This window comes from Bufo gargarizans, chromosome 2 (genome assembly GCF_014858855.1).
Source record: "Bufo gargarizans isolate SCDJY-AF-19 chromosome 2, ASM1485885v1, whole genome shotgun sequence".
Taxonomy (NCBI): Eukaryota; Metazoa; Chordata; class Amphibia; order Anura; family Bufonidae; genus Bufo; species Bufo gargarizans.
In genome coordinates, this window is record NC_058081.1 from 432,888,181 (window position 1) to 432,904,543 (window position 16,363).

Sequence of the window (16,363 nt, forward strand, 5' to 3'; positions counted from 1 at the left end):
TTGGTCAAAGAAATAGCTGATTGGTTGCTATGGGCAACTAAGCCAGTTCGACTTTACACCAGTTTGATAAATGACCCCTATGTGTTCAGTCTGGTTTCAAGTCACGATGACTCAGGATAGACCCTTTTATGTTGAAAATATTGTATCCTGACAGTTGTAACGTGAGGGAACGCTATATATGATTTCTTAAGGCCTCTTTACACAAGTAGATAATTCATTTTGATCAAGCAACAAATGAGTCCTTATTCAAGTAGTTAAAGGTAGGGACGAGCGGACTTGTGTTTCAAGTTTGGCGTACAAGCTTGGGATTATCTAAGAAATCAGTTATGGATTCTGCTACTACGGACCATAAGTTATGATCTGTGGTAGCGGAATCCATAACTGAATGTTTAGATAAGCAGATTTGTACCTATGGCACTGGCTGACCTGTTACATGTGCGCTTGGTAGCTGAAGACATCTGTGTTGGTCCCATGTTCATATGTGCCCGCATTCCTGAGAAAAATGATGTTTTAATTCATGCAAATGAGCCTCTAGGAGCAATGGGGGTGTTGCCATTACACCTAGAGGCTCAGCTCTCTTCCCCATTGCTCCTAGAGCCTCATTTTTCTCAGCAATGCGGGCACATACGTACACGGGACCAACACCGATGCCTTCAGCTGCCAAGCGCACATGTAACAGGTCAGCCAGTTTGATTAGTACAAACCCTTTAGATATGCAGAGCATCGGGTAATAGATCAGTTGTTGCATTTCCACCCATTGTGAAATAGCCTGTGCTGTAAAGGAACCTGATGACGAGCAATCACAAGAAGACAGACTATACAATTATCACTTGTTTGATCATTCAGTGCTTTTATACTAAATAATGAATGACTTCACTTGATTTTACACCCTTCATTTTAAACAATTCTCGAGTCGTGTAACAGGGCATCTACTTAAAACCATGGTTTTTCAAAGTGACCCTGTCATGTGATGTGGTAGAGGAGGAGAGGCTGAACTCTGTGATATATAGGTTTATTTAGTTTGTAGTAGAGAGCAATATAACTCCTTACAGGACTCCCAGGAGAGATGGTGAGAGTCCTGATTACCCTGCATATGTATCCAGAAGACTGTCAATCATCCTCTATGGGCGGAGTAATCAGGATAGGATCGGTCATCAGTTATAAAGTCTTGGAAAACCCCTTTAAGTTTTTTTATTTTGGTAACAGGAATAGCTTTCTACAAATACGGATCCCATCGCAGCAAAATGACTCCAGGTAATACATTGTTGGCACTGGTGAGGACTGTAATTGTCCTGTATAAATCCAGCTGTAAGAGCTGTACAATTGAATGAATTTGAGCACTCACGGTGAGACAGGTACTAACAAGGGTGATACATTTAGGAGATGCATACCCATATGTTCACAGCAATCTTTCTTGCTTATCCAGGAATTTACAAGCTCGGGTTCAGCAAATGCAGAAACCAGCAAGGTCAGTGGCAGCCTGGAAACCAAATACAAGTGGTCAGAGTATGGACTGACATTCACAGAGAAGTGGAACACTGATAACACGCTGGGCACCGAGGTCACTGTGGAAGACCAGGTAAGGAGACCTGCCAGTAGGCGCACATTACTAATCTCTATCTGACAACTAGAAATGCAACTGGCTAACTTCTTCTCTGTTCAGCTTACTAAAGGACTGAAGTTGACCTTTGACTCCTCGTTCTCGCCTAATACTGGGTAAGAAGTGACTGTCTACACCAGGCTCCTTGCTTGCTAATATCTTTATTGATCGATGTAGTGCGTGATATCCTGGTGAGCAATGTGTCTATATTTCATAATCACAATACTAAGGTCAATATTGGTGACACTGTCATTTGATGTGCCTGCAGGCTGCCCCTTAAAGGGGTTTTCTTCATGACTAATGTAATAAATGAAAATAAGACATCATATAGTACATACCAATCTCTTTCTAAGGCAACTTTCACATTAGCGGTTTTTGCAAATCCGTCATGGATCTACAAAAACGCTTCCATTACAATATGACAAACGGATGCATCCGTCATGAACAGATCCGGTTGCATTATGTCTTATATAGTAGTTGAAGTCCCCCATAATAACATAATTATGATTTGCCGCCTCGTCTATCTCATTTAGTAGTATATTTTCTGTGGACTCTGGTATATTAGGTGGCTTATAGTAAACTCCTATTAGTAATTTATTATTGTTTTTAGCGCCATGTATCTCTACCCACAGTGACTCCACATGTTCATGTCCCTCACTTATATCTTTCTGGAGTGTGGGCTTTAGACAGGACTTTACATAAAGGCAGACCCCTCCCCCTCTCCGGTTTTGACGATCCTTTCTAAACAGACTGTAACCTTGTACATTAACCGCCCAGTCATAGCTATCATCCAGCCATGTCTCAGTTATTCCCACTATGTCATAGTCCTTCCTCACACATCACTAATTCCAGTTCACCAGTTTTATTAGTCAGGCTTCTGGCATTAGTATACATACATTTTAGAGGTTTATGTATATTTTTACCCTACACCTTTCCTTCTGAACTGTTCTAGTCCCTCCTTCCATCCCCCCCCCCCAGTCCCACTACCTTGTCCCCGGTCTCTATCTGCACTATCTTCCCCTCCGATAACGTAATTACCCTCCTTCCCCAGTCCCTAGTTTAACTCCTTAGTGACGTAAACATAGGGGGTTTAGCTAAACAGCTGGCTTTAATCAATCATTACATGTACCCAAAATGGTGCATTAAAAACTAGAACTTGTCCTGCAAAAAATAAGACCTCATACAAATACATTGATAAAAAGACAAAAAAGTTATAGCTCTTGGAATGCAATAAAAAAAATAAAAAAAAAGTTAAACACTTCTCCAACCTTCTAGCCATCTTTTCCCCCAACACAGCTGCCCCTTCCCCATTGAGGGGGATTGCATTGGTTCCGATATGGATCATATGACAGATCTCAATAGAGGAATTGAAAACGCAGATGTGAAAGTAAGTTAACAAAGCTAGAACCAGCCCTGTACCTCACAAGGATCTGTCCCCCCCAATTAATTGCTCCAGTTACTCTGCTAGATTTCTTTTCAGGCTGGCAACTCAGGGGTGTCCTTCTGCTGCAGCTATCTCTCTCTCCTTTCTCTCTCCTTTGTGTGCGGGCCGTGGAACGGCGGCCTGGATCCCTCCTGAGAGCAGGAGCGCACGGCGTCACTGGTTGCTATGACGCCGTGCGCCCCCTGCTGCCGGCACAGTACAGTAATACACTGGTATAGATCATACCAGTGTATTACTGTACTGTGCCGGCAGCAGGGAGCGCACGGCGTCATAGCAACCAGTGACGCCGTGCGCTCCTGCTCTCAGGAGGGATCCAGGCCGCGGTTCCACGGCCGTGTGCATGGGGCCTAAAGGTGTTAGAGCTGTAGTTTTGTCTGGGCTTTATCCAGTATGCTCAGTGACTTTTCCAGTAGATTTGTTTTGTCTTTTTACCCATAATAGCAGTGAGTATTGACTAAATTCAATAGGCTCTTACGCCATTCTCTAATAAGTCAAAGTCAGTGGGGAGTGGCACTGTTTGCTCCGCTCCTTGCCTAACCCTCGTAGACTTTAGTAAAGAGGGGCACGCGTACTTAAGGCCATCTGTTAAAGTCTATGAACTGTTTGGCACTTGCAAATTGAAGCCATACCCAGGTTCACCTCTAGGACCCTCACCTATATTCTGGCATATCCTCTTTTTTTACATTTAGGAGTGTGAACCTTTGCAAATTGTTCTATATACGATTCTTTCGTTTTAGCGAATGGAATCTTTGTAGATTATTACCATACCTTTCATCAGTTTGTTTCCGTCTACACGTTTAATCTGTGATAAAATTGCATGTATTGATTTTGAATGCTACGTGCTTGTTCTGTTATCATGGTTTCTTGAGCTTGCTTTATTTGTGTTTGAATTTGTCCTAACAATTGATTTCTTACTTGGTAAATAGGTGTCGAAATTGCTCCATTATAATTATGCCCAGTACACACTATTCAACTTCTAGGCGCTTTCCCATCTCGTAGTTTTTAACACAAAATGATACTTAAGTGCCGGCCACCAGGTGGCAGGGAAACAGCCAAGTGGGCTGGTGCTCCCCTATTTCCGTAGCTCCTATAGCAGTTCATGGGTACTACGCTGTTTGTGAAGCTCCCATACACTGCAATGGAAAGTATAGAAACGGCCTAGCATGCTGTGCTATTTCGTGGCCACCTGATGGTCAGCGCTTAGTTTCTAAGGCGAGATGGGACAACCCCTTTAAGGCCCCCCTACATATTTAATAGCTGTTGGCTGAACAGCTATATCTCCCAACTTCCCCATACACACATACACATACGTTTGGTTTGGCTGAATATGTATGTGTTTTCAACGGAGAGAGAGGATAAAGCTGCTACCAGACACTTCTGGCTGCGGCTTATTTCCTGGGAGAACAAAAAGCACAGATTAATACATTAGTTTTGCCTGATCCTTCTCTCCCTCAACACACTGGACTGTCGGCCGGGTTTGGCTGACAAAGGCTACTTTCACACTAGCGTTCGGGGCTCCGATTGTGAGTTCCGTTTGAAGGCTCTCACAAGCGGCCCCGAACGGATCCGTCCAGCCCTAATGCATTCTGAGTGGATGCGGATCCGCTCAGAATGCATCAGTCTGGCAGCGTTCAGCCTCCGCTCAGCAGGCGGACACCTGAATGCTGCTTGCAGCGTTCGGGTGTCCGCCTGGCCGTGCGGAGGCAAACGGATCTGTCCAGACTTACAATGTAAGTCAATGGGGACGGATCCGTTTGAATTAGACACAATATGGCTCAATTTTCAAACGGATCCGTCCCCCATTGACTTTCAATGTAAAGTCTGGACGGATCCGTCTGAAGCTACTTTCACACTTAGAATTTTTTCTACAATATAATGCAGACTGATCCGTTCTAAACTGATCCATCGTCTGCATTATATGAGCGGATCCATCTGGGAAGACCCACTCTGAACGCAAGTGTGAAAGTAGCCTAATATGTATGGGCTGCTACACAGCTGACATATACACACAAAGTACAGCTGCAAACACCCCATCACAAACACTGGTCTCCTACACAGCTGACATATATAAACATAGCACTGCTATATAGCTTTGCTACACAAAACACTGCCGTAGACTCCTAACAAACACACACCTGCCATTATCTTTATTAAAAGATCCCATTTCTCAACACTTACACCACAGTAGTCTCTTCCTGGTTCTGGCCCCTCCCACTTGTGACATCATCAGGGTGTAGACGAGAATTGTCTAATTTCATACACTTTGCTGGTACTGTATTACTTTGCGGTTTCCAGTAATCAAAGTTTTAATCCCCTTTCACTGTACCTTAGGATCTTTCAGCATGAATATAGCTGTGTTTCACCCAGATCAGGCAGGGAGAAAGAAGTGTGCAGAGGCAACTCTTTCATTGATCTAGCAGAGCGCTGCATGAGCAGTCAATGCTCTTAGTGTCACATAGTCATCCAACCACATGGTGGCAGCATTTCTGTTACAAACCGACACAGGACAACACTTAGGGAGGGGTGTGTGTATATCTATCTATCTATTATATCTATCTATCATATCTCTATTATCTCTCTCTCCCTCTCTCTAATAATGTATATATTATATATTAGATAATACAGTATATTGATATACCTGAAATTTAAGGAAAGGGGCACTAATTCCAAAATCTGTTCAGGTAATCGGAGAGTGATGGAAGCACAAGTGAAGACTTTGCCACACTGGTCTGCACACTGTGACTGCCCATCCCATGATCTATTCAGACATTATCCGCTCCTCTATATATAGCATGTATTCTTCTGACTGCTCCCTGCACCATTGTCAGTATCGTGTATGGTATGGAAAATTCTATTCTAAACTTGGCCGCGCACCTTATATCTTGACCGGCCAGGACATGGAATGGAAACGCCCAACCTGGCAGGGTTTCCCAGAATGCACACTTGCTCGACTGTCCTCAAAACTCCCCAAAAAGTGAATGTAGCATGTTAGGAGTTTAACAGCAGCTGGGGTGTTGGAGGCCGCTGACTCCTGCCATAGTCTGCCATCACGAACAATTGTTTGCATATTATTCTCAATCGATGGTTGGTGGAAAAGGTCCAGTTCGGCCATTTCTTATAGGTGTGTTGGCAGCTTGTGTGATTTTACTGTACCTTATGCTTTCCCCGTGCCTTCCTAAAGAACAACTTGACTGTCTTGTTTTCTATCACTATTTAGAAAGAAGAATGCAAAGATTAAGAGTGCCTACAAGCGAGAGCACATTAACGTGGGCTGTGATATGGACTTTGATATCGCCGGTCCATCTGTACGCGGTGCTGTGGTGTTTGGCTATGAGGGCTGGCTAGCTGGCTACCAGATGACTTTTGAATCTGCAAAGTCTAGAGTCTCACAAAGTAACTTTGCTGTTGGATATAAAACTGATGAATTCCAGTTGCACACCAATGTGTAAGTAGCTCTAAGGTTTATTATGGAAAGCTTCAGGTTAAATTCTTTGAAACAGCATTCCCTACAGTAGGGGTCTCATTTATCAAAACTGTCTAAAAAGACCACTAAAACAACCAACAAGAGCTCAGCTTTCAATTCTTTAACTGCACTAGTGAAATAGAAGCTGTCCCAGGATTGGTTGCTGTTGATTTGTTCAAAGCTGGTTTCACACGGGCGTTGCGGAAAAAGATGCGGGTGCGTTGCGGGAACATGCCTGAATTTTCCGCGCAAGTGCAAAACATTATAATGCGTTTTGCACGCTCGTGAGAAAAATCGGCATGTTTGGTACCCAAGCCCAAACTTCTTCACAGAAGTTTTGGTTAGGTGTTGTGTTGATTGGATTATTTTCCCTTATAGCATGGTTATAAGGGAAAATAATAGCATTCTGAATACAGAAAGCTTAGTACAATAGGGCTGAAGGGGTTAAAAATTGGATTTTTTGTACTCACCGTAAAATCCTTTTCTCGTAGTAGGCATTGGGGGACACAGCACCATGGGTATATGTCCAACTACCACTAGGAGGCACTAGACACAAAAAGTGTTGGCTCCTCCCAGGTGGGCTATACCCTCTCCACAGGCACGAGGCTATTCAGTTTGTACCAAAAGCAGTAGGAGAGAGAAGAAAAGCAAGGAACCAACAACTCCCGTACCGGGAAAGATCAAGAGACCAGCCCGGAGAAGCGGAAGAAAAAACATAGGGAGGGATCTGTGTCCCCCAATGCCTACTACGAGAAAAGGATTTTACGGTGAGTACAAAAAATCCAATTTTCTCGTGCATGGCATTGGGGGACACAGCACCATGGGACGTCCCAAAGCAGTCCCTGAGGGAGGGAAAAGAAGAGACGCGCCACCGGTTGGGCATACAGGTGCAGGAGAACCATGTGACCCAACGGGAAAAAACACGAGATGGGCAAGAGGTTCCATAACAAGGAAGAAACCTCAGAAGAAGCAGGGAAGACTGCCAGCACCCCAGGACAAATGACTGGAAGAAAATCCCAAATGCAAGAAGGTGGCAAAAGGAAACAGAGCGCAGCCAAGGGCTGGAGAAAAAATTAGGACAGCACCGCGTGGTGAAACTACCCAACGCTCTACATTGTTCCAGACCCAAAAAAACCTGTGGCCATCCCCTGAAAGGCCAGGGGAGAAAAGAAACAGGGAAGCACTGAAAACCAAACGAGTGGGGGAGCCATAGCAAGGCTCACATGTGAAGGGAGGGGACTCCCCTCACCGCAAGGCCAGGAAAGAAGCTAAGCGCCCCATGTAAAGGTGAAAACCCAAGGCTGCTAGAGGAAACCGCCAACCCTGGAGAAGGAGGGGGTTGTAGGTAAAAAACCAGGAAAAGAACGATAGCTCCTGCGTCCCCAAAAACAGGAGACGAGGCGCAAGCCTCCGAAAACAAGATATCACCGTGAAGCGTAAGACCAGAGGAAACACTGGGCATGTGAAGTAGCATGGAAAAAAGAAGCCAGATACAGGCCAGGCAACCTCGGCAGGACACACTGGACTGAGAGACATGGGAGTAGAAGGAGAGCACTCCAAAAAACCTAAAGAGGAAAGGTCCTACAACAGGAGGAGGTCCCTCCCGAAGGAGACCATACGGTGGAACTGCAAACCGCAGCACTAAACCACTCAATACCAGGTACTTGACGTGGGAGGCTGGAAAAAAAGACACAAATCCCAAGAGGACCTCAAATGAACAGGGACAGGGACTCCAGAAAGGAGTACCCAGTATGGGCTCACAAGGAACCAGAAACTGAACCACCAGAAGACAACGCAAGCCAGAATATCCAGGAAAGGCGAAAAGAAACCACCATAGGGGAAGGGGCATAGGCCATGGACAACTAGCCGTACCAAGAATATTGACCAGCAAACCTTAAACATTGTCCCAGAGAGGGCAAGTACAGCAGCTCGGGATGTACCACAAAACGACAGACATCCATATGCATAAGGAATGCAGAAGTCGCCATGAAAAAACCGGGGTAGCCTACATAGAAATGTAGAAACCAGCTGCGACCGGCATACAGAAAACTTCCAGGGGGGAGAAAGCACCAGACAGGTGCAGACGACGGCAAGGTCCAAGAGGACTGCCCCTCCGCCATGTAGCACAACTAAGCAGAAAATACAAGGGAATACCGAAAACACCTGGACCCAAAAGGAACTACGGGGCCCTGTCCGATACCAGAGCAAGCAGCTGAAAATTCAGACAGGTGTGTGTGGCGCTCAGAGGTCCTGTCCTTGACCCATCAGGGAGGACGTCCAGCAATGATAAAAGCCGTGGACCCAGAAGGATTCCGTGTGGCGGACATCCAGCGAAGACAGAAAACCGCAGCCGCGGCCGATGCCACCAGCTACGTGTCCAAACAAGGTAGAAGATCCAGTGGAGATCCTTGTACTTCACCAGGAATGGGCCGCTCAGCAATTAGGAAACAACGCGAGTACTCCCCTATAACATGGGGTAACGCGGAGCACAGCATACCGTAGTACCGTAAAGAGAAGGCAAGAGCAACTACAGCACGAAGGCCAACAACCACCTGGCCACGGAGTAGGGAGCGTGGTTGAATGAGGACCACCCGCCGGATCAGACAGATCAGTCATATACTGGAGCTACCAGAAGTAGCAGTAGACCGACAAGGTGGGGGTTGGGCTGGCCCACACCTGCCAGACATGGAAACCATGCACACGCTGAACGAAGGGGGCCTGGTGCAGACAGTGCCTTGAGAGGTAGAAGGAGACCAATGAGCGCGACAGTAAAGGAGTGGCAGATGTATGGAAGAACCAAATGGATGGAACCAACATCCGCAGCACAGATTAGAACCCGTGGGCAGAAAACACCCAGTGATACAGAAACTGTCTGAGCTACAGACCGCACCACAGGGCCCAGCGCTTGGGGTACTACAAACACACGCCTAAAATATGGGGAAAGTGGCTGCATGTTGCCAACTAAGGAGAGTGGAAACATAGCCACAGCATCTGGGAATGAGACAGCATACGGAGGGTACAGGTACACAACCTGTAAAGTAGAAATATGGCTGTGTTAGAGGAACTACATTTAAGATCGAAGCAATGTGGCCGCATGGTGCACCCTAGACCCAGAGAGGTGCAACAGCAACCGCGTTAACAATGGAACCCAGTAGGGCCGCACGGTACCACAAAGAACAAGACAGGTGCACACCACAATCAGGTAGGTGCAATGGCAACAGAAACAGGGCCGCATAGCACACCCTAGAAGCCAGACAGGTTGAACGGCTGCAGCATCGGAGACGGTTCAGGGACTCTACCCATGAAGGGAGTAAGATGGCCGTTTGGTGCACACTATGATGAGGTAGGTGCAATGGCCACGGCAATAGGAGGAGGCCTCAATATCTCGTCCTGTAAGGAGAGAAAATGCCACATGGAACACCATAAAGCCGGACAGGAGGAACGGCTACCGCATCCGGAGATGGCTCAGGTACTCCACCTGTTAAGGGATCAAGGCGGCAGGGAACAGACAGGTAACTGAACCGGACAGGGGCAATTCTACGGCAATTGAAAGTGGCCTCTATATTCCGCCCGTAGGGAGAAATGTTGCCGCATGGAACACAACAGAGCCCGCCAGAGGTATCGGCTACAGCACCGGTGATGGCGTAGGTACTCTACCTGTGAAGGAAGCAAATTGGCTGGGAACAGACAGGCGCAATTGCAGCGGCAATTAAAGGCAGCCTGTATATCTCGCCAGGAAGGGAGAAATAGTGTCGCATGGAACACCATAGCGCCAAGCCAGGGGAATCGGCTACAGCATCAGGAGATGGTGTAGGTACTCCACCTATGACAGGAGCAAAGTGGCTGGGAACAGACAGGTGCAATTGCAACGGCAATTGAAGCGACCTGTATATCTCACCCGGAAGGGAGAAATAGTGCTGTATGGAACACCATAGAGCCAGCCAGGAGTAATGGCTCCTGTAGGTACACTACCTAAGAAAAGGGGCAAGGCGGCTGTACAATTGCTCTGAACTCACCAACCTACAGGAGGCGATAGCCGAGCTAACCGCTTGCCCAGAACAGGAACTCCCTGTAATGAGGTAGAGTGGCGAACACCAACACCAGGATGGGAACCCCACGGAAACACTCTCAAATGTGTAGAGGATAGCCCCTGGTATAGGGGAACCAGGAAGGCTTGTCAGGGACAGCCTATGGCAGTGGTGCAGGAACCCCCCTGTTAAGGAGAAGGCGTACGTATCAGACACCGGGTAGGTGACTCAGTATGCTAAACACGGGGACGGCTGCCTTACCTGTGCGGTTGAATACCTGTGCGGTCAGGGGAGCACCATCCGAAAATCCACTAGAGGGGATACCAACCCTGTTTAGGTAGGAGAGGTTCCTCCGTGCACGTAGTCTTGACCTCCCAGAGGGCTTCTATATGGAGGAAGACCGCCTGATGCTCTGTTCCGAGGGAATCGGTGCAGAGGTGTCCCCAGAGGCAACGGATGGGGTGACAGGAAGGATTCGTCACCAGCCTCAGGCCTGTCCTGGGGGGGATCCGAGGATGCCGAGGAGGGGTGGGACCCCGTTGAGACCACCCGAGGGTGTACTGTGAGCTACCCCTCGCTGAACCCGGGTGCAGGTACCCCTAACTGAGCATGCCCCATCTGCAGGGAGGACCCTGGGAGGGCAGAGGTGGCCGCAATATGGGTTGGTAGCGTTCCAGCGACACTGCCAGGGAGAGTCGGCCAAGGTTCCCATGGCATTGACACGGAGGGACCCATTCATGGGGAACCTACACAAAAAGATTGTTCAGGGAAAACAATGGGATCTGGGAAGAGGTACTGCACACCAGCAGGGACAGGATGACCACATGGCAGCCATTGTAGACAGCGGACGCACGTGAAAACACGTGGCGACCGAGGAGCTGTTGGGAGAAGAGATGCTCAAAAAGCAGCCAGCAGAGGCTGTCTATCCTGACCCGGACGCAGTGTTCCCCCAAAGAGGTGCAGCAGCAGCTGTTCCCCAAAAAAGAGGTGGTCAGTAGGGCTGCAGGGGACATGAAGCAATCGAGGGGTTAACCACCCCCTCCAACAGAAAAAACATGTTAGCCCAGGAAAGGGTGAGGAGATAGCTCCTCCCGAGGGCCGGGCGGGGCTCAGAAAAGCCCGGGAAGCAAGGGGGAGGGGCCGGGAAGATTGCGGCCTAGCAGGCCCAAAAGCCGGGGCCTCGATTTATGAGGTGGCCGGGAATGGAGCAAGGGGGGCGGGGCGAACCGCGGCCGACAGAGGGCCCACCGAACCATAAAAATAGGTGAGTAGGGTAGGGGGGGAGAAGCGACACCTGGGGATAGGCAGATCAGGGCAAACAGAGCACCTGGGAGCCGGGGACAGGCCATAGAAGATGAGGCCTAGTCCCGGCAGAAGCCGGGGACTAAAGTAGCGGGGAAGCCAGGGAGAGACTGTGGCCAGGGAGGAGAGAAAAGACCAACCGAGGGGGAAAAGAAGGGAGGAAAAAAATGAATATAACCCCCCCAGGAGGGGGAGGGGGTTGGCTAGGAGGAACGAAGAGGCTCCCCAGGACCCCCAGCTAAGGTGGATCCCATCCCCCTGGCCACAGAAGGGAACCTAACCCTGGGGCAGGGACACAGGGACAGGGGAGTATACTCACCATCCGATATACTCACCATCCGATGTCTTCGGGCGCAGCACGGTCACCCCTTCGGCAGACTCAACACGGGAACCGTGGGAATGCCGGCAAGCCACTGCGGATGCAGTCCGTGGGGACTGGGTGACCGGCGATGGTACCGAAGTACGCGCCCGCAGGGGGGGCAACTAAAGTGGAACACGATGGAGCCCCAGCCTGCAGCAGGTATAACGGTGGAAAAAAACCGACCTGCGGAAGAGAGAAAAAAAGAATAAAAATAAACAGCAGAACCTGCAAAAAAGCAGGACAGGTCTGCCTCCTACGGACACTAGACTAAAACTGAATAGCCTCGTGCCTGTGGAGAGGGTATAGCCCACCTGGGAGGAGCCAACACTTTTTGTGTCTAGTGCCTCCTAGTGGTAGTTGGACATATACCCATGGTGCTGTGTCCCCCAATGCCATGCACGAGAAAATAACATAAAAAATAATTTAACTCACCTTAATCCACTTGTTCGTGCAGCCCAGCTTCTCTTCTATCTTCTTCTTTGAGGAATAGTACATTTGATGACATCACTGTGCTCATCACATGGTCCATCACATGATCTTTTACCACTGTGATGGATCGTGTGACGGACCATGTGATGAACGTAGTGACGTCACCACAGGTCCTTTTCCTGTGCACAGCAAAGATGAAGACAGAAGAGAAGCCGGGCTGCGCGAACAAGTGGATTTTTTTTTTTAACCCCTCCAGCCCTATGCATTATGTATTAAGTATGCTATTATTTTCCCTTATAACCATGTTATAAGGGAAAATAATGATGATCGGGTCTCCATCCCGATCGTCTCCTAGCAACCGTGCGTGAAAATCGCACTGCATCCTCACTTGCTTGCGGATGCTTGCGATATTCACGCAGTCCCATTCACTTCTATGGGGCCTGCGTTGCTTGGAAAACCCACAATATAGAGCATGCTCCGATTTTCACGCAACGCACAAGTGATGCGTGAAAATCACCGCTCATCTGCACAGCCCCATAGAAATGAATGGGTCCGGATTCAGTGCAGGTACAATGCGTTCACCTCGCCTGTGTGAAATAAGCCTAACAGTTTTGATAAATCTGCCCCTCTACTTGACGCAAAATGTCATCAATCCCTACAGTATTGACCTCATTTATCAAAATTGTCTGATAGAAAGTGCCTTGTTGCCCTTCGCATCAAGTCAGAACATTATTTTTATATTGCTATTGGTTAAAAAAAAAAAAAATGCTATTGTTTTTGGGGTTTTGTTTTTACTGTGTTCCTCTTGCAGTACAATTACAGCAATGCCAAAATTATATAGTTTTTATGCTTTATTACTTTTGCACAAAAATAAAATAAAACACTATGTGTTACTATATTCCAAGGGCTCATGCACACAAACGGGCCCCGGGTGTTTTTGCATGGCATTGGGTACACAATCCTGAAGGTTCAGAACGGAAGCACTATGAAGTCCATGCTCTATTTTTTGTTTTATTTTTTGCAGATGCATCACTGACCTTTTCAAGTTGAATGAGTCTGGATCAGTCTGCGGAAGCCGCACGGACGTTTGGCTCCTTTCACACCTGCGTTCAGGTGTCCACTCGTGAGCTCCGTTTGAAGGGGCTCACAAGCGGCCCTGAACGCAGCCATCTGGCCCTAATGCATTCTCAGTGGAGGCGGATCCACTGAGAATGCATCCGTCTGCCAGCGCTCAGCCTCCGCTTAGTGAGCGGACACCTGAACGCTGCAAGCAGCGTTCGGGTGTCCGCCTGGCCGTGCGGAGGCGAGCGGATCTGTTCCGACTTATAATGGAAGTCAATGGGAACGTATCCGCTTGAAGATGACACCATATGGCTCAATCTTCAAGCGGATCCGTCCCCCATTGACTTTCAATGTAAAGTCTGAACGGATCCGCTCAGGCTACTTTCACACTTCGAAAATTTTTCTAAGTTATAATGCAGACGGATCCGTTCTGAACGGAGCCACCGTCTGCATCAATATGAGCGGATCCGTTCAGAACGGATCCGATCGAACGCTAATGTGAAAGTAGCCTTTCCTGTGCATTGGGGACCGCAAATTGCAGTCCCCAATGCAAGGAATGGCCCTGGCAACGGCTGTGTGTATGAGCCCTAAGAGCCATAACCTTTTCCAGGACGTCCTCCATGACAGCACATGGGAGGATGTCTAATCCAATCACTGTTGGGACAGGAAGTGAAACAGATTAAAAGCCCCCCCCATCCTTCCAATCTCCAGTGTCTTCCTGTCCCTACTGGGATGAGGGTGAAGCAGGTTATCGTTTTAAGAATCGGGTGCTTACCTAGGCACCAGGGGGCCAGGTCGGGTCGGGGGTTCCGGTACTCCCCTCTCAGGCCAGGTCGGGCGGCGTCCCGTACGGCCCCGCTAGCTCCCCCTCCGGGGGTTCTCTAGCTTGTCCCGACCTGCCTGGGACGGCGGCAGGCGGGACGCTGATGCCGCTTCTCCTCCGGGAGCTCTCGGCTCAGCGGCGCGCTCCCAACGGCGTCGTCGTCGCATCATGACGTCACTTCCGGGTCAGCCGGAAACAAGATGGCGGCGCCCAGCACAAGCGCTGGAGGCCTGGAAGCCCGGCCTCGCGCTCAGGGGTTGACTCCCTCCCCCCTGGGGGGTTGAGTTCCCCTTATAAGAACGGAGCAGCGCGGCAGCAGAGGTGGAGGTAAGCCCCAGTGGGGAAGTTGTGAGCGGCTGTGTGTTTGCTTAGCCACCATGGAGCCCCAAGCGTCAGCCAAATCTGAGATTGCGTCTGACCCCTCTGCTGCAGCTCATGTAAGTGTCTTTGTCCTTATACCCTGGTGTACTCTCCCCAGTCATTGAGCGCGGTTTCTCTGATTTTTTTCTAGGATAAAAAGAGTTCTGGGCAGTCGTCTTCTCAGGACCCCAGAAGGAAACCGAGAAAGTGTGCAACTTGTGGGGAAAAGATGCATATATCTTACAAGAAGCAGCTATGTGCCGATTGCATTGCCAGGTTAATGAAGGAGGAGCAGCCGTCCTTTCTCACAGAACTTAGAAATATCGTTCGTGAAGAAGTACAGGCTACGGTTTCTTCCCTAAACCCTCCGCCACCTCCTTCTCAACCTGACTCCCCTCCCCCAAAAAGAAGGAGGACTCAGGAGGACTCTGATTCTGATAATCAGGAAGTCTCGGACGGAGAGATTAAAGACGACACCATCTCTGCTTCCGGCTCTTCAGACCACCCTAAAAGATTTTTATTTTCTACTGAGGACTTAGACGCCCTCCTCCATGCGGTTAGAGATACCATGCAAGTAGAGGAAGCTAGCCCTCCCATATCCGTTCAGGACGAGATGTATGGGGGGTTAGGGGCAAAAAAGACTCGCCTATTCCCAGTAAACTCCCATCTGAAGGAGATAATTCTGGAGGAATGGAAGGAGGCCGAAAAGAAGCTAGTTATGCCTAGGGAATTTAAAAATCGGCTGATTTTTAATCCTGAGGATACTAAACTATGGGACGAAGTTCCCAGGATAGACATTCAGGTGGCGAAGGTCACAAAGAAGACCACCATCCCCTTCGAAGATTCCTCAAACTTAAAAGACCCTATGGATAGGAAGGCGGAGGGGCTACTTAAGAAGGCCTGGGAGTGTTCATCTGCTCTTATTAACGCCAACATTACTGCCACCTCGGTAGCCAGGTCTATGGGGTTATGGCTGAATCAGCTAGAGAACCACCTTAGACTAAAAACCCCAAGGGAAGACATTCTAGAATCTATTCCCCTTCTTAAGATGGCTACGGCCTACCTGGCGGACTCCTCGGCCGAATCCATCAGGATTTCAGCTAGAAACAGCACCCTGGCGAATTCGGCTAGAAGGGCCCTTTGGCTAAGAAGTTGGTCAGGGGATGTAGCGTCAAAGAATAAACTTTGTTCAATCCCTTTCTCAGGTTCACATGTGTTTGGCCCTGTCCTAGATACAATCCTTGAGAGTGCCGCGGACAGAAAAAAGGGCTTTCCGGAAGAGAGGTCTAAGAAGACTCAGTCCTTTCGGAGGGATTCAGGCCAGGGTCAGTCACAGAATTTTCCAGGTAGAGGGAAAGGCAAATCAGGCAGGTGGAGCTACCCCAAAGGTGGTAAGGGGAGGGGGTTCCTTCTCAAACCCAACACTTCCTCTTACCAGAGTAAATGACGCCAGACCTGTGGGGGGGAGACTTCGGTTCTTCAGTCATCAGT

The 16,363-nt window shown here is 48.6% G+C and overlaps 1 protein-coding gene across 2 annotated transcripts in view; it reads left to right on the forward strand.

The window, feature by feature from the left end:
• The window catches only part of VDAC1 (voltage dependent anion channel 1), a 54,893-nt gene that overhangs the window by 23,517 nt on the left and 15,013 nt on the right, over positions 1-16,363 (forward strand). For both annotated transcript variants that reach the window (XM_044280937.1, XM_044280938.1), the window contains exons 4-6: positions 1,427-1,579; positions 1,664-1,716; positions 6,262-6,489. In XM_044280937.1, coding sequence (XP_044136872.1) covers positions 1,427-1,579; positions 1,664-1,716; positions 6,262-6,489 — 434 coding nt within the window. The remainder of the gene's footprint in view (positions 1-1,426; positions 1,580-1,663; positions 1,717-6,261; positions 6,490-16,363) is intronic.